Raw genomic sequence first — 24,231 nt, forward strand, 5'->3', positions numbered from 1 at the left:
ATGGCACCATACTCAATGATAAAAGGAATAATGCTCATTGATAAAAAGGCACAATCTATTGATAAACACAACAAAGTTGATGGATCTCTATGGTTTTGTACTGAAAGAAGTATTTCTCCATATATCTTTGCAACTTACTATGAATCTCTATGAATCTTTAATTAATTCAAAATATTAATAAGGAGTTGTAGAAAAAACAAAGGATATAAAGGAAAGAAGGAAGGGAGGGATGTGGGGAAGGATGCTAAGTCGCTTCAGTCGTGTCCGACTCTGTGTGAACCCCATAGACGGCAGCCCACCAGGCTCCCCCGTCCCTGGGATTCTCCAGGCAAGAACACTGCCATTTCCTTCTCCAGTGCAAGAAAGTGAAAAGTGAAAGTGAAGTCGCTCAGTCGTGTCTGACTTAGCGACCCCATGGACTGCAGCCTACCAGGCTCCTCCATCCATGGGATTTTCCAGGCAAGAGTACTGGAGTGGGGTGCCACTGCCTTCGCCGTATGGGTATAAATCAGGGGTATGTAAACTATGCCAGGCTAAGTCACTCAGTCTTGTCCGACTCTTTGCGACCCCATGGACTGCCAGGCTCCTCTACCCATGGGATTCTCCAGGCAAGAATACTGGAGTGGTTTGCCATTTCCTTTTCCAAGGGATCTTCCTAACCCAGGGATCAAAGCCATGTTTCTTACGTCTTCTGCATTGACAGGCTGGTTCTTTACCACTCGCACCACCTGGGAATGAATGAATGGATGAATGAATGAAAGTTGCTCAGTTGTGTCCAACTCTTTGCAACTCCATGGACTGTCCATGGCATTCTCCAGGCAAGAACACTGGAGTGGGTTGCCTTTGCCTTCTCCAGGGAATCTTCCTGACCCAGGGATCGAAGCTGGGTCTCCTGCATTACAGGCAGATTCTTTGCCATCTGAGCTACAGGGAGGGCTGAGGTCCAAATCTTGCTCACAGCCTGCTCTTGTAAATAAAGTTTTATTGGAACACAGCTATGCCCACTCATTTGCATATCTGTGACTGCTTCTGTGCTACAGTGGCAGAGTTATTTCAATAGATTCCATATGGCCTGTGAATATTAGGAAGTGTCAGTTCACAGAAAACTTCACAGAAAACTCCAACAACCACTGGTATGAATGAACTTGTAGTATATGCATTGAGCTGTTAATGGACATTTCTAGATGCTGAGATGACAGATGATACTTTTCCTTTTTGCTTATATGTACTTTCTAAATGTCTTTAAATAAATACATATTTGTTTGAAGTGAGAGTAATATATTGAGAAAGACTTGGTTAAAAAAAAAAGAAACTCAATGCTGCCTTTTTGGGGTCACTCACTAATCACACATACTTTCTATGTCGACCCAGGGGAAGTTTCCTGAAAAATGTCTTCTTTCTGATCAACAAGGTGCTTCTCTCACAGACATACTCAATTATGTGACTGTTCACGTTTCAATCTCCACGTCGGTGGCTCCGAACAGTTGGACAGGTTCATTTCTAACAAATGTGCAGGATCTTTTAACAATCACTCCTGACTCCATCCCATTCTCCTTTCACTCCTGCTCCCTCTGCCCTGGTGGCCTCAATGACTTATCTTTAAATTAGATTTATCTTTTTGCATTGTATGCTTTATTGCATCAACCTTAAATTCTTTCCAAAATAACACAGTGAATAAGCACAGCAGCAAAAACAAAAATATTAGAAGGAAACAAACAAGACACTTGGCAGGGATGGAGTTAGGATTCAAAACACAATCTAGCACGCTCCAAGAACAGAGGCTCTCTGCTCTGCCATGCTGCCTCTAATATTAGTCAATGGTACTTTGAATTTCAAGGGGTACTTCTTTCAAGGGGTCTTGACATTCAGAGCTGAGTCAAGTTCTAACAATTTGGTACAAGCTTGGTTCTCTGTTCAAAGAATTTCAGGCATCTATCAAAGTGGGTTTTCTTTTCGAACTGATACTTCAAATTCTGTAAGTGGGAGAAAAGGCCGGGCACTTCTTAGCATTCTCCAATCACTCAAATTGTTGTTGAAACATTTCGTCACTAAGATGCATCTGACTCTTTTGTGACCACATAGACTGTAGCCCACCAGGCTCCTCCATCCATGGGATTCTCCAGGCAAGAATACTGGAGTGGGTTGTCATTTCCTTCTCCAGGGAATCTTCCAGACCCAGGGATCAAAGACACCTGGGAAACCCAAGCACTCAAATAGTGTATGAGAAGCTAGATATGATTTTTTTTTCTGAAAAGGTGAAATTATCATTTATGAAGAAATTGTTAAATAACCACATTTTGAAAACCTCAAAAACAATATAGAATTTACCTCCTTAAAACAGCAGGGCAGAAATCACAAGTGGGTAATAGTTTGGTTCTCTCCAGTTTCTGCCTTCATTTATTTATAAGGTGGTTGTGATGAGCATTAAATGAGTTCTGTCATATACAGCCCTGAAAATCATGCCTGACACATAGAAAGCACGCAACAGTAAGCTGTTTGTATTACCTTCTGATGGTTGCTGAATTAAGATAATAGTGAGAAAAAAAATAAGAGGAAAAGATGGTGCTTGAAGTCATATAAAAAATATTTTTCTTTTAATAGTACTAGTATATTAATATTCCTAGTTTCATGGTCATGTTTTTACCAGTTCATCTCTTTGAAGTTCTTTTAGGGTGAAGATTTCCTTCCCTTTTTCACTGAACAATCTCCGAGCTGCAGAAGGTAAATTTAAAATTTCAGTGCACCTGTAATATAGACACAAAAATTGACCTTGCATGTGGAAAGTTTCCAGCAGAGAAGAGAGTAAATCAAAGAAATCAAGGTGGGTCATTAACTACACTAGTTCTACAGGACTGTGGGACAGTTGAGAGCTCAGTCCTGGAATCTATCAGATGCCTTTTGAATTTCATTCCCCCTCTTCAGGTGTAGGACTTGGACAAATTATTTAAACTCTCTAAGCCTAAATTTCTTACCTGTCAAGGTTGTTATGATGATTAAGGGTTGATTATGAAATGTGCTTATTAGCACAGTGCCAAGCATGATCGACAAGCAATAAAAAATATATATATATATCATTATTGACTTTTCACTCCTCAACATGCTCCTGTGAAATGAAAGTCACTCAGTCATGTCTGACTCTTTGCGACCCCATGGGCTATACAGCCCATGGAATTCTCCAGGCTAGAATACTGGAGTAGGTAGCCGTACTCTTCTCCAGGGGATGTTCCCAATCCAGGAATTGAACCCAAGTCTCACGCATTGCAGGCAGATTCTTCCCACATTGCAGGCAGATTCTTTACCATCTGAGCCTCCAGGAAAGCCCCAACATGCCCCTATACTTTCCTATTTGTGGGTCTTTTCTCTTGTTCTTGCTTCCATATAAAACACCTTACTCAGCTTTTGCTGTTGAAGTTCTACTCTTTCTCCAAAGTTACATCCATCACCCAGTAGGTCCTCATCTCTCTCCACCAGAAGTGATTCTTAATAACCCTTTAAGTCCCTTTCAAATAGGAATTTTTCGCCAGGCTAAACATTCAATTGTGATTTTTTTTCCCCCTCAAACAAGCACTGAGCCAGCCTTGTGGATATCGAGATGAATGATACAGTTGCCCTGTTTCCTGGGGAGGCTCCCTCTCTAGTCAGGGGGAAAGACTGGTCGGTAACTGAAGTGTAATATGAACTAATGGAGTTGTCACAGGCACCTGGCCAGAGTGTTGTGAGAACACAGAGGAAAAACAACGAATTCCTCCAGGGAAGCCTCAGCTAGGGAAGTGACCTTTAGGGGTGGACCTTGATGAATAAACAGGAATTCACCAAGTAGAGTTAGGACGCAGAGAAGTTTTACATGGCTGGAGCTGGGTTTGTGGACAGGAGGTAGATAAGCTTTATCTTTATCCACCAGATATCTTTACCAGATAAAGCTGGTAAAGAAGATAGGATACAATTGGGAACCACTTAGGATGCCAGACTAATGAACGTGACCTCTATCCCATAAGTATCAGAAAGCCATTGGGGGTATTATGGCAGAGGAATGGTGCAGTCAGATCTGCTTTTTAGAAAAAGAACTGTCAGAAAAGTGGAAGGTGTGCTCGAGGTGGAGAGGTGGAGTTCATATAGTCATTTACGGCAGAGGTAAGGAGGCAGAATTGCGGGGAAGAGGAAGAAGAGCTAAACAGAATGATGGGGCATGTCTGAAAGAATGCTGTTTTGTTATTAAAATGTAGTCTATAGTAAATGAGTTAGAAGTGACTTTGTGCTCATCAAGAAAACCCAGCTGTATGAAAAATATTTCTCAACTTTATTTCCTTAAATGGCATAAAGACATTTAAGTCAGTAATTAGGCTTCCATTTTTCTGAGAGGTCTTAGAAAGAAATAAGCCAGTGGGAACTCAGTCTCTGCTTCTCCTGTCACAACCCTGGAGGCTGATGGATTGGTGAGGCCTGGGCCAGGTTTCTCATCCATAGGAGTTGTCGGGGTGGAGGGATGGCGGGGGGACTGTAAGAAGATTGAGCCCCAGTTGAAAGATTTGCTTCATTTTCTCTGGATGCTGCCCAAAGATTCTGCCACTTACCCTAGATCCAAGCATGACCTAAGGAGAGTTACCATCATCATAACCTGCTCCCACTCACATTTTCCTGGGAGAATTTTGGACTACTGCAGTATCCAGTTTTAGGACAACTGGGAGAAGAGATTGAATAGGAAGTTGGCAGATTTTTCTTCCTTCTGTTCTTGGAAACCCTAGTTTAATAGTGCTGAATTTAATTGGTCTGAGTAGCTGTGCTAGAGATTAGCTGCTTCCTCTGTGTTGAATTCCTTTAGCTAGTTCATGTGCCAGCCAGCATCAATGGAGAGAAAAGAAAGGAACTGACTCTTAAGTGCCTAATAAGGAATGTGGACTTTGGAGTCAAATTGACTGGGTTCAAACTCTAGCCTTCTCATGAATAGGCTCTGTAACCTTGGAGAAACTACTTCTCTGAGCCTAATTTTCCCCATTTGTAAAAGGTAGGCAGAGCAGTACTTCTCTTATAGGGATATTGTACAGATTAAATGTGTGAATACCTGCAAAGCATCTGACACATAAAAGTCAGCAACATATTGTTAAAACAGACCATGCACTGCAAGCACTTCATATCTACTCTCTTGCTGAATTCTCACACCTTTTCTGAGAAGCCCATTTTATGGATGATGCAACTGAGCCTGGTGCCCAAGGTCACAAAATTGGTGAGTTCAAAAGCTGAAATTCAAACCTAAAACTCTCTGGGTCTTTTTACTACAGCATATGGCCTCCTGAGAGGGCATCATCACAGAATAACAGGGAAGAAACAGACTGAGATGCTCAGTGAGTGATTCAGGATTTCTCTGTTGCATGGGATCAAAGGTCCTAGAAATGAAATCCTCTGACTCTGACACCAGAAGTTAGGACTGATAACCATGTGGCTTTGATTTATACATAATCCAGAAAAGCAGAGTTTTATCTCCGACTTCACTCTCTCAAGACTGGTTTTTCCAATACTCCATGTTGTCTGCAAATTGAGATATCAACAAAATGGTCTATACCTATTATTTCTAAATGGGGATTATTATGCTTATTATGTTAGATCTTCCTTAGGCTTTGCAGACGGAAGAATCACCAGCAACAAAGATTCTCAAAACTGTCTATAGTGAATTATTAAATTACTGAAGGCTAGCATAATTTTCCTTAAATTCTGTACAACTGCCCTCTCATATTGAAGAAGACATATTTTGCAAAAAGCTTATATCACATATTCTGCCTTTGAACAGTTATCAAAGTCTATGGGAATAATTCTTATTTGGGTAAAAATATACTGATCAAAAGAAAAATTACAATGTACTTCAGAAACATTATATAGATTACTAACACTTAAAAAGTGATTTAAATAGACAATTACTCTGTCCTCAATACAAATAAATTCAAACCAAAGTGCTATAAAATTGTGAAATATTTTTAATGGGAAAAATTTACATTTATAGAGTTGGTAGTTCAGAAACTAGGAGAAAATCACAAGACCTAGAATTCTGGGGAGGGGGGGGATATTAATTATAATGTACTCACAATAGCTTATAAACTTCACAGAAAAAACTCCAGAATCATTACATTAACAATTGTTTTCTTATGTAGGTACATATGTATTTTGTGCTATAATCATCCAGGCACTTGAATGGAGTATACCTTTTCATTTAGGCTATTATTTACCTCTCCAAAAGCTGGTGAAATCCAGTCAGGTTTGTTTCTGCATCAGAATAGTTAGTGACAAAGTTTTTCACCTTCCCTTTCCTTTCAGGGCCAACATATCTGGAAAAAACAATCCAAGATTAGACTGATATGTCAGGATACACTGCCAATTATCATTCAGCTTGTTATAGTATGTGAATAAATCATGAAGTTTTAATTTATCATGATTTTTACCCTAAAAAACCAACAGTTAAGAAGCAACAGTTAGAACTAGACATGGAACATGGAAAAACAGACTGGTTCAAAATTGGAAAAGCAGAACATCGAGGCTGTATACTGTCACCCTGCTTATTTAACTTATAATGCAGAGTACAGCATGAAAAATGCTGGGCTGGATGAAGCACAAGCTGGAATCAAGACTGCTGGAGAAATATTAATAACCTCAGATATGCAGATGACACCACCCTTATGACATAAAGTGAAGGGGAACTAAGGAGCCTCTTGATGAAGTAAGAGAGGAGAGTGAAAAAGCTGGCTAAAAACTCAACATTCAAAAAACTAAGATCATGGCATCCGGTCCCATCACTTCATGGCAAATATATGGGGAAATAGTGGAAACAGTGACAGACTTTATTTTCTTGGGCACCAAAATCACTGTGAATGGTGACTGCAGTTCTGAAGCTAAAAGACGCTTTTTCCTCGAAAAGAAAAGCTATGACCAACCTAGACAGCATATTAAAAAGCAGAGACATTACTTTTCCGACAAAGGTCTGTCTAGCCAAAGCTGTGGTCTTTCCAGTAGTCAGGTATGGATGTGACAGCTGGACCCTAAAGAAAGCTGAGCTCTGAAGAACTGATACTTTTGAACTGTGGTGTTGGAGAAGATTCTTGAGAGTCCCTTGGACAGCAAGGAGACCAAACCAGCCAATCCTAAAGGAAATCAATCTTGAATAGTCATTGGAAGGACTGATGCTGAAGCTGAAGCTCCAATACTTTGGCCACCTGATGTGAAAAACTGATTCTTTAGAAAAGATCTGATGCTGGGAAAGATTGAAGGCAGGAGGAGAAGGAGATGACAAAGGATCAGATGGTTGGATGGCATCACTGACTCAATGGACATGAGTTTGAGCAAGCTCCAGGAGTTGGTGATGGACAGGGAGGCCTCGTGTGCTGCACGCCATGGGGTTGCAGAGTCAAAGCACGACTGAGCAACTGAACTGAACTGACCCTAAAAAATATGCCTTTCTTAAAAAATAGGGTTTCAAATACTATCACAATTAAATATTAAACTTCACAAACATTTATACTATTTTATATAAGAATAATTTAATAATATAATATTCTAATAATTTAATATTATATAATAATAATTTGAATAATTTATATAAGAAAATAAATTTTCAATATCTGAATCCTTTTACAATAATGTTGAACACTCAAGATGTGAATTATCAACTTTGAAGAAAATGCAAAGATTACATTCATTTTGCCTTTGATATTTTAGTCATATACTGTTCATATTCATATGTTTATTCATGTTACTCAGATACTGTTTCAGTATCAATCCAAACCTAAAATGTTTTTAATGAAAAATCAATAATGATGATCATAGAAAAAGAATCGGAATACACATTGTTCAAATTTTTAGGTAAGACAGTGTTCTGTAGTTTTAGAATCTTCATATTGTATTAAATGAAAGATATGGTGTTTAAATATAGCTATTCATTCATTCATTGATTTGAAATTTAACAAATATAAAATGTTATGTTAGTCACTCAGTCATGTCCAACTCTTTGCTACCACATGGACTATAGCCAACCAGGCTTTTCTGTCAGTTGAATTCTCCATGCAAGAATACTGGAGTGGGTAGCCATTCCTTTCTCCAGGGTATCTTCCTGACCCTGGGATCAAACCAAAGTCTCCTGCATTCAGGAGATTCTTTACTGTCTGAGCCACCAAGAAAGTCTAATCAAGTGTAGTCAACCATTAATTCATTTACTCATTCAACCAGCACTAAATTTGTGAGCCTTGAATCATATGGTGAATAAAACAGCTTAATAACTGATTAACTGAGACACACAGTTCCATGACCATAGCAGACAGCACATATATGGATGAATAACACACCGGTCCTGTTCTCTCTCTCATGGATGAAGACATAAGCAGATAATCGCAGCACAGATAATGGCAGAAGCAACCCTGGTGAAAAGCCCAAAGCAGTCAGAGCAACGGGTTTCAGAAAAGCTACAGGTAATTCAGGGGTGGGGATGGGATGTCAAGTTTAGAGTCAACAACTGGAAATGAAGTCCAACCTCATTCTCAACATACCTTTATTAATAAGGCAAATGAGAGGTGTTGGAAGTTGAGAGGATTTAGGAATGAGAAATGGGGGTAGTGGTGATAAAGAGCTAGAAAAATATATGGAAACAGGTCATAAAGGGTCTTAAAAGCTGTATTAAGGAGTTTGAGAGAATTCTAACTTACTAATAAGTAATATCTCTATACATTGAAATTATATAATATATAAAGTTAATAACTTATGCTGAGCCTTTCCTTATACAATTCACTAAAATATTTATATTTTAAAATTATAAAATTTTCCTTGTTTAAGGTTCTGAGAGATGAAGTTTACCTGAGACATAAGAAATCACAATTCTTAATTTATATGAACTTGACACTGTTATCAAGAACTAATGGAGAAGATCTTGTTACTAAGATCGTGACAATTCAGTATCTGTGTGATCTTCCTTTGTAGATGGAGGAACCAACAACAAAAGCTCCCTCAAAGCTGTCTAAAATGAATTAGTAAACAATTAAAGAACAGCATGCTACCAGAGCAGAATTTGGGCTTCCCTGGTGGCTCAGCTGGTAAAGAATCTGCCTGCAATGTGGGAGACCTGGGTTTGATCCCTGGGTTGAGAAGATACCCTGGAAAAAGGAACGGCTACCCACTCAGTATTCCGGCCTGAAGAATTCCATCCACTGTACAACCCACGTGGTGGCAAAGAGTCAGACACGACCAAGCGACTTTCATTTCACTTCAGAGCAGAATTCAATTAAAATGGATCTATGTTTCATCATTCTAACCCGATTTTGCTGGTGAAGACAGTAAATAGCCCAACTCTCTTATAAGTAAGTCTCAGGTTAATGCAAGTAATGTATGCTTACATGTCATTGGCATTTATTTCTTTCAGAAGAGACATGTTGGATGGATATATTAAAAGTAGCACAGCAGGGCTTCCACCTTGCACAACTCTGGGACACTATTCACAGAGAATATGTGAACAGTGCCCTCTGGAGGTGGGCAACACAGTCACCCTGTAATGTTAGCCAAAAGACTCCTTATTAAATCTTCTGTTACCAGCACCTACATATAGTTTGGAGAGAAGTTAGAGGAATGCTATTGATGATCCTGAAGAGAATTTTCTGAATCAGTGAAGAAAAATTAAATGATATTCAGTAAAGTTTTAATGTCAAGTGTATGCCAGCGTATTTTAATCATTTAGGAATAATTAATTCATGTAGTGGAGAAAGAAATGGCAACCCACTCCAGTAATTCATGTAGAGAACAAAGTGAATATTTGATTAACCAGGACACACTCTTCCATGAACATAGCAGAGAGTTTCACATACTCTTTACTAGAATAGCTGTCCAAAGTAATAAATCTATAAAATTAGGTCTGTATCACCAGATTGAACCATGTATTTTAAAACATAAATTGGTCAGATCAAATCTGTATATAATTTTGAGACACAGTTAAAGATAGGAAAGGACAGAAATTATTTGTTAGTTTTTCATGTTAAAAAAAAGTCATATATACTTGAGGAGCATTACCCTCACATTTTACATTTTAGTAGAATGAACTAATTATGAAATGAATGCGTCAAAGATTTCAATTTCAGGGTTGACTTTACTTTAGTCAAGATTAATTTTTTACTTTATCATCTATACAGGCAGTTCAGTGGACAGCCAATCTGAATGTTACTCATTGTTCAGCGATGTATGAAGTATCTTTAATCAATGTGAAGAAAGTAATATTAAACTATTATCAGCAGCCTCAAATATTCTAAACATATCAAAAGAAAGGTCAAGAGGCAATATCACTGCTAATAATATTAGAAACAATGTGTTTAACTCATTCTTTACATCAGAGTTTGCACTGATCTGTGATTTCTTTTGTCATAAAATATTATGAAAATATACCAGGTGACTTTTCTCTAATGTTGGAGAAACACTGGCTGTTTCAAAAGATTTTAGACCAACCTTGTAACATAAGTTAAAGTGGAAATTGATGCTTTTCTAGAATGGTACACTTTTAAAATGCTATTTCAAAGCAAGAATATAGATTATGTAAAGCTATGCTTGTTCATTGGAGAAGGCAATGGCAACCCACTCCAGTGCTCTTGCCTGGAGAATGCCAGGGATGGGGGAGCCTGGTGGGCTGCCGTCTATGGGGTCACAGAGAGTCGGACACGGCTGAAGTGACTTAGCAACTTAGCAAATGCTTGTTTATTAAATATTCCAAAGGTGTAAATCTAAAGAATTGTCTGTAATAATAACTTAAATAAATAATGTAAACAATAACTAAATACAAACTTAGATAGGAAATTATAAAATTATATTTAAGAAGCAATTAACAAGCTCATTTATTTCAAAATACATTAATGAATGAAAATAACAATGCTAATTCAAAATAGATACTGATCAGACAACTTTTTTCATCAGAGCTATTTATTTGCAACTCATTATATTCTCCCATGGCCAGCCTGAATCAATAGTGCTCAAATTCAGTTCCTGATATAGGAACTAAGTGAATCTGGCCATAGACCAACTAAGCTTGTGTGCCTCAACCACTGAGCCCGCACTCTAGAGCCTGGAAGCTGCAACTACTGAAGGCCACCTGCCTAGAGTCTGTGCTCTGCCAACAGAGGAGCCACCGCGATGAGAAGCCTGCACACCACGACGAGGAGCAGCCTCTGCTCTCCGCAGCTAGAGGAAGTCCACCAGCAGCAACGAAGACCCAACACAGCCAAAACGAAATTAAATAAATAAAGACACTAAATGAATCTTAGTATCTATTTTTACCTCTGCCTACTTGAAAAAAAAAAAGCACAACCTGAGAGTTGTGAGCTAAGTTTTATTTAGGGTAAAATGAGGATGATAGGCCAGGAGACGGCATCTCAGATATCTGGGAAACTGCTCCAAAGAGGTAGGGGGACAGGTCAGTCTATATGGGATTCTGGTGAAGGAGGAGTACCTGTAATCAAGCACATATTTTTTTGCAGAAGTTTATTGCTAGTCATGAGGAGCAGATGTCATTATGAACGATTTTAGTGCTCTTCTAGATATGAGGTGATACAAGAATTACGCTCATAAAATCGTCTCCTGAAAATATCTATCTGCAGACCTGATCGGCCAGTTTTACCCAGAGCACCCAGGGTGCTCTCCACCCTGAACTCCTTTCACAGGGTGTTGAAAGTCAGCAACTGCAGTCACTCAGGATTTAATCCTTGTAGAGGCAGACGACAAGTGCCAATTGGTCGTTGACACTTTCAGATATCAATACAGAAACCTCTTAATAGAACAAACATAGAATTTTCCTGGCGCGGGGGGCGGGGGATCTCCTGTAATCAAGACAACTAAAATCTGTAGAAATTAGAAAGTATGCTTGATGAGAAATATGAACAAGTTGTTCTTACTGCATTTTCCGCCCAGGTGAGATGTCTGGACTGATTATAATAAGGGCCCTGGCTTTGTTCTTGTCTCCATTCCGCAAAACTCTGAGTCTCACAGGGACACAATGCTCTGGTGCCTTATGGATGGGTTTCTTCATGGGAGGACTGTTTGGAAGAAGCAGTCCTTCTATTGGCCAATCAAATTCCTTCAGAAAGAATGACAAGAAAATTGATAATCAGTGAACAGGAAGAGTCATTTCTGTATATATTTTAAAAATAAGCACACTTGCTTATACCTTTAATCTTTTATTCATTCATCAAACATTCATCATCATGTATTGGGCACCTAAGATGTTCCAGATGATTCTAATTAATGTCTTATTTTAATAAAGAGGAAAGATGTCAATTTTTTAAATGCATGAACAACTTGTGTTATGTTACTACACGCAAGTTTTTTCCCTTTAGGAGAAACATCATTCTGGAAATACAGAACTGAATTAACTTGGATTTTTTTTTTTTTTTTTTTTGCTTCTGTATAAAATATCTCTAGTCAACATGAAAAAAGGAAGAATGTATGAAAAGTGGTTTCACAACCCAAATATCATCTTAAACTAAATCTGTCTGGCAAAGAAGAATATATTTGGAAGTGAAAGTGTGAGCTGTTAAGTCCCGTCTGACTCTTGGACTGGAGCCAGCCAGGTTCCTCTGTCCATGGGATTCTCCAGGCAAGAATATTGGAGTGGGTTGACATTCTCTTCTCCAGGGAATCTTCCTGACCCAGAGATCAAACCCAAGTGTCCTGCATTGCAGGCAGATTCTTTATCATCTGAGCCACCAGGGATATTTGAATAATACATGAATAAATAAATAAATGTATGAATGAATGAATGAATGCAAAGTAACCAAATTCTACAACTGAAACACCTGAATTTGTTTAAACCTTATCATCTCATTCATCTCACTCTGTTTTATGGAGTATTCCCCAAACATATTTATTTGGCAAAGAATATATTTGGTTCTTTTCTTTTTGACACACAGCCTCATACATCTTAAACTGTAAGCTCCATGAAGGTAGGTATCATGTCTCTCTTTCCTTGCTCTGTCTCCATTGCCTAAATATATAATAAATAGTGGTTAGATAAGTAATAAAGCCAGTAGATTAAATCTGGAATAAAATTAACATATACGCTTACAGTGATCAAAGTGTTCTGAACCCCACAAGATGAATGTCACATTTCCTAATTACAGTCTATTTATATGTAGTCTTTCCAAGAAAAAATTAAGTCTGCCTAATTACAAATGAATGAAATCATCTTTTTGCTTAAAAAGTCAATTATGTTGAAATCCGTCATATTAGATGAATTCAAACTTGAAGTCAAGTAGAGTGAATTTTATTTGACTGAGAACAAAGTCTGTTCCCTGCTTGGTAAATATTTTTTTTTTTCCTCTTCTGCAAACATTTCAAGAAATAAGAGGACTCTTAGGCTTAGGCTGAGTCATTTTGAAATGCATGGTCAATTTGTATCATTTTATCTAATTTAGTTGCCTTAGTCCTTTCTGTTTGGTTTACAAGCCAAAGTCAAGGTTTTGTTGGACTATAGGGACTTCTTCCACCCCAAATCTACTGTTCCTGTTTAAATGCCTAGAGAACTGTGAGGTAATCCATTTTCATTCCCAAGATCATTTAGTTGTCAAATTCTAGACTATTGATGGCACTATGGTAAAGAGGTAAGGAACCCTCCTGCAAATGCAGGAGATATGAGACTCAGGTTCGATCCCTGCATCAGGAAGATCACCTGAAGGAGGACATGGCAACCCACCCCACTCTTCTTGCCTGGAGAATCCCACGGACAGAGGGCTGCAGTCCATCGATAGGGTCACAAAGAGTCAGACAAGACTGAAGTAACTTAACACACACAGTCAAAATGTTATTGTTTTAAAAGGTATGTGTTAAAAGGAACATGATTAACTTGGGTTTCCTAATATAACTACCATTCACCATTTAAGTCAATTAATTAATTAACTGAATTACTCTACCTGCATACTATACTGAAAAATATATATAAGCACAGTATATGTGAAGTCTATCATAATTACCTTTTTCTCTCTTTCCAAGAAAGTACAATTCCTTATGAGGCATCCCTGTCACCCTTAGGTGGGAGGGAATCTTGATATTCCAATTAGAAGTGCCCCTGTTTCTGCCAAGTTAGAAAAGCCTTTTTTTGTTGCCTTATTTTTAGCACTTTATTTTTTGATACATATTTAATCAAATTAAACATTTAAGCTTCTCATCAAAACTTTATTTCTTTTCAAGGATATGCCCTTCCTTTCCCTTTCCTCAGTGTGATCTCTGGGTATGGATGAAAGTTTAAAAAACCATGTACCATTGGGAAAAGGGGTTCATGGTCTATAGAGGAGAATTTAGTCACTCAGTCGTGTCCAACTTTTTGAGATCCCCATGGACTGTAGCCTGCCAGGCACCTCTGTCCATGGAATTTTACAGGCAAGGATATTGGGAAGGGCTGCCATTTCCTACTTCAGGGGATCTTCCCAACCCAGGGATCAAACCCAGGTCTCCTGCATTGCAGGCAGATGCTTTACCATCTGAGCTACTAGGGAAGCCCTTCACGGTCTATATGTGGTACTTGGCCTTGATTTTTAAGACCTGTGCCTCTTCTCCTCGTTGGCTACTGGGCAACCTGCTGATACCTATCCACCTCCAGCTGAGAAGTAAGTTATCCTTTCTGCTTCTCTTGGTTTTAGACTCTGCCCTTTCTGAGCCTCTGAAGAAAAGCCTACAATTAGCATAATTCACATCTTTTCCCTTGGCCTACGCTGGGCTTATTTGTCTCTGCGCGACCCCTCCACCCTTGGCTCCATGATGGCCCTCACGACACTGTACCCTGAATCTTAGACACATCATTCATCTAGCCCCTGGCTCAGGCTACCCAAACCACAGCCCCTGGTATTTTTAAGAACTCCTCCTTTATCTCCTAAACAAAACAAAAACAACAACAAAAACCCCTCAACTTTCTAGACTGTTGCTTCTGTGTGCTCAGTTGTGTCTGACTCTTTGTAACCCATGGATAGTAGCCCATCGGGCTCCTCTCTGCATGTGATTTTCCCAGAAAGGATACTGGGATGGGTTGACATGTCCTCTTCCAGGGGATCTTCCTGACCCAGGGATTGAACCTGTGTCCCTTGAATCTCCTGTCCTGGCAGGTGTATTCTTTACCTCTGAGCCATCAGGGAAGCCCAGATGTTGCTTCACCACAATCTAAGTATAAGGGCATATTTGGGCCCCTAGGCAATGACTTCTTGGTTTCAGCCTACATCTGTCCTTCCCTTAAAGCTCTGAGACTCATTGTTTCAATCACTGAGGAAGCACAGGGAATTGTGATTTAAAGGCAAAGAAAAAACTAGATTGGGACCAGAAAATGTGACAGAACAACTAAAAAAGTGATACATTAAAAAAAAAATCTTTTAGAACATATCACTGACCTAGCAATAAAGCAAGACATACTAGAGACCCAGAGAGGTCGAGTGCTAAAACTGAATTTTACTATGAGGGAGTTTTCCAAACCCAGCAAATTTCTGCTTCCATGGCCTTGAGAGAAAGGGTGCAGGAAACAAATTTCAGGGCCCAGCCCTGGGAAGTCTAACAGGAGAACTCCTCTTAGAAAACAAGAATCACAAAAGGATAAATTTCATTGAAAAGACAAACCAGAGAGAATGACTCTCAGGTGGTTGCAAGTAAAACACACCATCTCAAACATTTTCTCTGGGTGGAAGAAAAAAATCTTCATTGAGAATTCACAGCATGGGCTGGCCCATACTTGAACTTTCAGCACATTACATAAAGATGAAAAGAAAATTAATAATTTGAAAGAAAAATAAATTTGCTTCATAAAAGAAAATATAAAAATAATATTTTAAATAAACTAAGTAAAAACTGTTTGATACCAATGATACCATTGATAACAATGGCATATATTAGGCAAAAGGAAAGTAATCCCAGTTGGAAGGACTGAGATGTAACATTGGAGAAAAATGAAACAGAGAAAAGATACAAACTAATCTAAATATATGTCATTACAATAAGTAGAAAATACTAAAACCCTTAGTTTAGACATAAAGATTGTCAAAATTGTTTTTTAAACTTAACTGTATGCTGATTACTGGAGAGCCATCCTAAAATAGAAGAATGTACAAATATGAAAACTAAAAGGATAAAAAGAAGATATATAAGGCAAGTAGCAACAACAACAAAAACAGATATTTCTATTAGTGTTGGATAATTCAAAAGCTTACTAAAGCTAGAGAGGGTCTACCTGTCAGAAGTTTTAATTCACCTGGATGATAAAATATTTCTGAACACTTGTGTGTCTAGAACCAAATTTCAAAATGTATAAAACAAAACTTGACAGACTACAAGAAATAAATTTCATATCCATCCCATAATTGATGACTTAAATACTTCTTTCTAATTAATTGATGGAATGACAGAATCAATTGATCACTTGCATCTAGCAACTATAAATCAAAAACTGCATGGATGTTTTCACACACACTGATCACATACTGGACCTTAAAATAAGTCTCAACAACAATGTCCTTATGCTAAACAGTACCTCATTAAGTTGACCACTGGGAAGGACTGGCCACATGTAGGTAAGCTTATTCCAGAGAGGATTTTCAACTCTGGAATGTTTCCATTGGCCTGGCTTACTCGTCCCTTTATGTTTTATGGCCCACCTAAAACAAAAGACAACGAATTTAGCAAGATTAAATATCACTATAAAATAATCATTGAGTATTTCTTATTAGGTAGGCAAAAACTCAAAGTCTGATAATTTATTGTGTACAAGAGACATGTGCTCAGTCGCTCAGTCATGTCCAACTCTTTGCAGCCCCATGGACTGTAGCCTGCCAGACTCCTCTGTCCGTGGAATTTTCCAGGCAAGAATACTGAAGCAGGTTACCATTTCCTCCTCCAAGGGACCTTTCAAACCCAGGGATTGAACCTGCATCTCCCATATCTCCTGCACTGGTAGGCAGGTTCTTGACCACTAGCACCACTTGGGAAGCCCCAACAAGACATGTAAATAAAAGTAATTTTAAATGAAAGAATACCTTTTTAAAAATCAGGAAAAATTGGCAATGTTATAATCAACGGTGAAATTTGAGGCAAAAGGCAAAGTAGAATAATAGTCAATTTATGATAACAATGACATAAATAACATACTAACAGAAAAAATTCAAACAAAACTTTTTAGACATTCAAAGAGAAACCAACATGGATGTAATCAGTGTGGGAGGTGTCATTACATCACCAATAGATTATGAACTACTAGGTAAAATGTCTTAAATAACAAATAAGGATAAAGTATCTGACTGCTAAAACTAGTGAATGTAACTATGACCACTTACTTACAGACATTTTAGTCTATTAACAGGAAATGTGTCTTTCTCAATAATTCTTGCAACATTTGTAATATTTCCACACACTAACAAAGCAAACTTCAATAATGTTTTAAAATGAAAATGGAACAAGCTATACTTTGTGGCAAATGACAGAATAAAATTAGATATAAATGAAAGTTTAAAGTTTACAATTTCAACCACAAGATAATTTTAAAAACACATTCTCTGTCCCAAAATACTATTAATATTATCCCAGATAGAGGAAAAAAATAACAATCAATACCTATATAGAAGCAATGAAATAATAATCACAAAGACTTGAAGAATACATTTAGAATTATATTCAAAGATAAATTTATAATGTTAAATGCTTATATATTAAGGGCTAAATAGAGAAAAGAAATTAAAAAAGCATTCACTCAATAATTTACTTTAAATGTATCCAATGGAAAATAGATGAAAGAAAGTAGCAAAGATTTAAATATAAATAGATAATTAGAAAATAGAATAGTAAGCCTGGCATGCTGCAGTTCATGGGGTTGCAAAGAATCGGACACAACTGAGTGACTGAACTGAGTAGAATTTTAAACAAATTTTTAAAAAAATAAAAATTAAAATAGAAAATCTCATGCAAGTAAATTTAGATTTAAAAAATATACATAGCACATAGAAAAATCAAGCTAAATATTCAGCACTGAGATTAGGAGTATATTATGAATGTATATGTTAATAAATGCAAAACTTATGAAGCAATTTTTTTAAAACCTTCAAAGATCTGAAATAGAAAATGTGCTCTTACTCACATAACTTCACAGGGCATGGAACATATCATTTTCATACTATGTGAAACATTCTAAATCATAAAGATGTAGAAAACTAGCTTTCTCATTCCATGAATGGGAGATAGGCTTCATAATAAAGTCAGTCACTGGTAATTTAAGAACTAAATCAACAACCTTACTTAAAATCAAAGATGTGAAATTCCTAATTCAATATTAGCCAATAAAATTTAACACAATGGCAAGAGAATAATCACTATAGTTATGTAATAGCCTAGAGATGAAATGATGGACATTTACTAATATGATAAGTCACTGATTAATGAAGGACAGTAAGGAGCAGCCCATCACACTGCTCATAATTTCCTAGCACACGTGAAGGTCATCCGAGCCTAAAAGTTTTCTGAGCTCACCCTGCCTCCTCAGAAGCGTCTGCAGTGTCCAAACCTGTGTCCAAGGAACTGGCTTTCCTGTGTAAGCCTGCTGGGAGTTTGGGGGGCCTGGATACGAGGAGTGGTGGTGGCAGGAAAGGCTTCCTCTTTCCCACCTAAGAGCCTGACCTCCAACTACAGTAGAGCTGTGTGGTCCACTCTAAGACCAACACCTCTGTTTGTGTCCAGATCCTTATCTTCTCTCATCTAGGACTCTGTTCCCACCCTGAACTATTAATTTTCCTTCCTTTCTGGTCATTCCATCTGCATAATGTCTGACAGCTTGATATCTTTAAAAAAAAAAAAAAAAAACTTAAAAAAAAAAAAACACTTCCAGTTGTTGCCTTATTTCTTTGTGCTCTTATATAGCTGCTGCTGCTGCTAAGTCACTTCAGTCGTGTCCAACTCCATGTGATCCCATAGACGGCAGCCCACCAGGCTCCTCCGTCCCTGGGATTCTCCAGGCAAGAACACTAGAGTGGGTTGCCATTTCCTTCTCCAGTGTGTGAAAGTGAAAAGTGAAAGTGAAGTTGCTCAATCGTGTCCGACTCTTTGCGACCCCATGGACCGCAGCCTACCAGGCTCCTCCATCCATGGGATTTTCCAGGCAAGAGTACTGGAGTGGGATGCCATTGCCTTCTCCGGCTCTTATACAGCATATTCCATAAAATACTCATCTCTTTTTCTTCTTTTAAAATTTATTATTCTTATTTTTATTTCCTGTCTGTGCCACACAGCTCGTGGGATCTTAGGTCCCTGAACAGGATTGAACCCACACCCCCTGCATTGGAAGTGTGGAGTCTTAATCACGGGACCACCAGGGAAGTCCCTCATCTCTTCTTCTCCTCCCTTTTCCTCTTAAGCCAATTCCAATTAGATTCTCATCTCTGAAACTCCAGTGAAAATGCCCCATCAGCATTTTAACATCACCAAAGCCCAAGATCATTTCTCAAGACATAAGTGAACTAAGAGCAGTGTTCAACATGATCCTTCCCTCTTTTTCAGAACACTTTCTCTGACTTGACCTGACTTCATTTGACTTCCATGAGACCATATTCTCTTTCTTTTCTCCCATTAGAAGCCAAAAGTGTTAGTCTTCTCTTGAGTGCCAAGGGCTTCCCTGGTGGCTCAGATGGTAAAGAACCTGCCAGAAATGCAGGAGACCTGGGTTTGATCCCTGGATTAGGAAGGTCCCCTGGAGAAAGCAATGGTTTACCCACTACCCATTCCAGTATTCTTGTCTGGAGAATTCCATGGACAGAGGAGTCTGGCGGCCATAGTCCATGGGGTCACAAAGAGTCAAACACGATTGAGTGACTAATACCTTCACTTTTCTCACTTTCTTGAGTGTCAGAGGGTGGGAAATACAGCCTACTAAAATCCAAGATCTGTTGCATCAATTGAGTTTTTAGATGCCTTTGGTCTGATGCATGTAGGGCAATTACTATTCCCTGTAGCTCAAGTGGCAAAGAATCTGCCTGCAATGCAGGAAACTAGCTTTCAATTCCTGGGTCAGGAAGATCCTCTGGAGAAGGGGATGGCAATCCACTCCAGTAATCTTGCCTGGAGAATTCCATGGACAGAGAAGCCTGGTGGGCTACAGTCCTTGGGGTCACAGAGAGTCGGACACAACTGAGCGACTAACACATAGAGGACAGGTTGTTGATGAAAAGATTCATCCTTTTGATTGCAGTGCCTATAAAACTTCAGCCTATCAGGGTGCCTTTAAAAAGACCTGGTCAAGTTCAGCTTACACTGTTAATAAACATTAACATGGAACAGAGGCCATTCTACTGCAGAGTGCCAGCACAGTATGAGCTTTTATGTAAAAGCAATAGACCTCTTAATATTATGTCTTATAAATGAAGAGCTGACAGATCCTTAACTGTAATGGCACTAGCTGGCCGCGCTATAATGACTGTACATGTGCATGACATAAATCAGAACTTTACAGCATCATTAGGGACCCTGGAGTCTTAATTCCTGGAAGTCAGCACTAGGTGGAGACAGTGATTCGTGCAATGTTGGCAGGCAGCCTTTTTCTTGCCTTTCTGAGAACTTATTTAATATTTTTCATCCTTCTCTTCAGTATAAAAGAGGGTATTCCTAAACAACTGTCTTTTATTATTGAAACATTATATAAAACAAAGCATCTCATGTTTTGAAAGGACTTACTTGGTCTCACACACACACATACACACACACACACACAGGTACACCATGCTACAAGGTAACCAAATAAGGTTCAAAAGCAAGTTTGTTTATTTAAAATACTATCTTTATTAGTATACTGCCTTTTCATTAAAAGTAAAATTCTATTTATGATACTTCACAAGTATCTACCTCCATGGACAGAAGTATGACCAAAGTTAAAATATTTTCCTGGATTCATATAAACTAAAAGATTTAAGAAAAACCCAGGATCATTCCTCAGAATTTTAGTTGACAGATACTTCTTCTCTGAAAAACTAAGTCCATAATTGATTGTATTTTGATTGGGTTTAATAATAGCCCAGTACATTGCCACAGATTTGAACTGTTTGAAGCTTTTTAAGATTCTAGTCCTCTGGACAGAGAAGAAATCATTCAAAACCAGGAACCACGTACACAAGCTCTTCTTAAACATTGTATATGGGTTCAGAGATTAGATACGTAACTGAAATCTGAATCCATCAGTTATTAGTCTTTAGGTTTTTACCAGTACCACTGTCTCAATATTGTAGATATTTATTTTGCAATTTAAATTGAATATTAAAGCTAAATAGCTTAATCAAATTGTTTTTAAGATTTAAATTAAAAAAAAAGATTTAAATTTTAAATAACTTTACACTAATAGAAACAAGGCACTGAAGACTGATAGTACATTAATTTACAAGCCAAAATGTTCAAAGATCAAGTAATTTCTGCATATTAGACATTATTCTACTCATTTTGTTTCTGGAATATTTTGTAGAAACTAATGAATACACATGGAATTTGTTCTTCTGTTTTATATATCCCCATTTGCTCCATCTCTTTACATTATTTTGATAACTAGCAAAGTACTTAAAACAGAGACTGAATTTTAATGGCAAATAAAGGCTAAGTGGGGGAACGCAATGATCATGCATCTATCTTGCATAACTGGGAATTTTTAAGAGTAAGAAATTGTTCCAACAATTACCCTGAAAAGATTACATATATCATAATAATTTCCATAATTGTATATTATATTCATCTCAATTGAAAATTAACAATTAGGCTTTTTAGCACATTTCAAAGTTGTTCTTAAAAACATCAATTGTTAAAACACAGTGGAAACCTAAAGTACATTAATGGTAATTGCCAGGAATATGTATATATTTAGTTTAGAGAAATAAAGGGATATACAGATGGATATAAAGTCACACCTGACATCTCCTTGCAAGTTTTTTTTCCCCAACATAAAGTCTTTGACCTGCTCTCTTTTGTTTTGCTTTTCTAGTTGGCTGAGCTTCCTGGTTATTTAGATTCTGGATACAGAGAAGTAATCTATATTCAGTACTAAAAACCTATCATTATCTCCCATAGTCAGAGAGTTTCAGAGTTGTGTAAAAGTAAAGCTTTCTTTGCAGGTACAGTAAAATCTCCATCAAGTACACGATTTGTAAACAACAAAAAAACCCATTGTTCCTTCAGAATACTTGCCTATGCTGGAGTCCTATGTGATCTCTGAGTTCTTCAATCTGTTTATCACCTATTTGGGCCTCACAGACTCGCTTTGGTACCCGAGATCTTTGGGGTATCCACTACCTGAAGTTACTATATCAACTTTCGTGCAAATAAAACTAAATAACAACTGTTTATGGAGCACCTGCTCTCTCCCCTGCACTATGCTAGGCACTACAGGGAACACAAAAGAGAGGGCTTCTGCCCTCAGGAAAATTACACATTTTAGGAAGAAGCAAAAATTACATACCTGGGAAAGTTTTTGAAAACAATACGATATGTAATGGAAAAAAATAGCACTTTCAATAAGAGTTATAACAGGTAGACCTAATGGAAAGAAAATAATATGAGCTTCTCATTACAGAAAGAAATGTGTCAGGGTCAGGGAAGAATCCTTGCCAAGCATTCATGAATTTTGTATACATGGAGAATAAAGAGTTTGGGATAATGAGAGGGAGGAAGAAAGATGCCATTTCAAGAGATGGAAAAAGAATATAATCATTTGGTGTTATATAATAGCTCCAATAAATATGATTTTTAAAGACACAGAGTTCCAGTTAGAGGAGAGTGCTTCATGTTACAGCTTTTCATTTACCAGTCTCAGTCAGGTCGAGCCAACTTTTTTGCTTAAAGCAAAGTGCTTCACCATTTAAGGCTCTTGATTGCCTTATTTATTCATATCAAGAAGGAATAGTTATCCTCCAAATCAATTCTCCCTTCCTTTAGTAATAATAGATTTCCAGAGGGACCCATGGCTACCCAGATAAAGACAAAGTTTCCTTGAACTTGGGTGTAGCAGACAGGTGGGCTGTGCATGGACATGATGCATAGCACTCAGACTTCACCTTTAAAACAACTGGACCAGTGCTCCCCTGGCCCCTTTTCTCCATTCCACTGCCTGGGAGATAGCAATAGCTGGCACAGTCAATTTAATGCAGAGAAAAATGAACTTCTGTACAAGCCTAAAAGTTTTGGAATGCCTGTCAGAGCAGCCTAGCCTACATGTTTTCTAATATAGTCTTGGTCATTTCCATGGCTCCAGTCTTTTACATTTTCCTGTGTTTCCTCCGAACTTTTTACTGCTTTCTCTATTTACCTCTGAGGAACTTTTCATGGGTTGCCATCACTATTGATAGCTCATCTCTTTCCTAATTCTCATTGCCATTTCACCAATTCATATGTAACAAAGCTTCTGTACCAATTGTGGATCAATACAGATTGGTTTGCCCAATGGTCACCTTTTTAGACTTCTAAAAGAACTGCTCTTAGAGACAGTGACAGGTAGCTCTTCAGGAATATTGACATTAAGAAGATAGACCCCACCTGCCTGATCTAAGGTGGTGCTGTGGGGGTTCCCAGGGAATTATGTGTGAACTTTAGTTTTCACTGTACCACTATTCAGAAAGGGTCCCAAGATATCGACAATCATGAGAAAGTGAGTGGTAGCTTTTTGTAACCATTTCCTCTTCAGGAATATTTTCCCAAACAGATTTTAAGGTCCTCAGATTGACAATTGTGAGCCATATTTTAGTTCTGCATCAAACAAATATCCAAAGATACAGATGAGAAAAAAGAGCAAGCAACTGAGAGGGAAAGAAGAACACAGCAGAGGCTCCAAAAGCAAAGGAAAAGAGCAGTTATCTGAGAAAAAGAAGTGATGAGTTGTAAAAGCACTGGGAAAATAATAAATATTCATAGGAAGTCCCCAAATGTAATCAAGCAATAAGGATCCTTTGTCTAAAGTTGGTCTCGGGAAGCACCATCTGACATGTTTTCAACATTTGTGCAGCTGGGTGCCAGGGACCCAAGGAACTGAGACAGTTTCTGTCCATAAGGAATCCTAGTTTGGTGAGAAAATAGACCAGTGAAACAAATAACAGTGACATCGGTGATGGGGCAATCATGGGGGTTTATACAAGGTATTTCAGAGAACTAAACAGAGTCATTGATTCTTCCTGGCCCGTAGGGCATATTCTGTCCACTTACTGAATATAGGAATGAATGGGTGAACTAATCTGGACTGTATTTAAAATTATCTAG

At 38.0% G+C, this 24,231-nt stretch overlaps 1 protein-coding gene across 1 annotated transcript in view; it reads right to left on the reverse strand.

Annotated features, from left to right (window-relative positions):
• The window catches only part of DCDC1 (doublecortin domain containing 1), a 447,948-nt gene that overhangs the window by 76,423 nt on the left and 347,294 nt on the right, over positions 1 to 24,231 (reverse strand). The window contains exons 20-23 of the mRNA XM_043908575.1: positions 16,502 to 16,625; positions 11,895 to 12,076; positions 6,216 to 6,314; positions 2,645 to 2,744 (exon numbers count right to left, since the gene is read on the reverse strand). Of these exons, the coding sequence (XP_043764510.1) occupies positions 2,645 to 2,744; positions 6,216 to 6,314; positions 11,895 to 12,076; positions 16,502 to 16,625 (505 nt within the window). The remainder of the gene's footprint in view (positions 1 to 2,644; positions 2,745 to 6,215; positions 6,315 to 11,894; positions 12,077 to 16,501; positions 16,626 to 24,231) is intronic.

Source organism: Cervus elaphus, chromosome 1 (genome assembly GCF_910594005.1).
Source record: "Cervus elaphus chromosome 1, mCerEla1.1, whole genome shotgun sequence".
Lineage (NCBI taxonomy): Eukaryota > Metazoa > Chordata > Mammalia > Artiodactyla > Cervidae > Cervus > Cervus elaphus.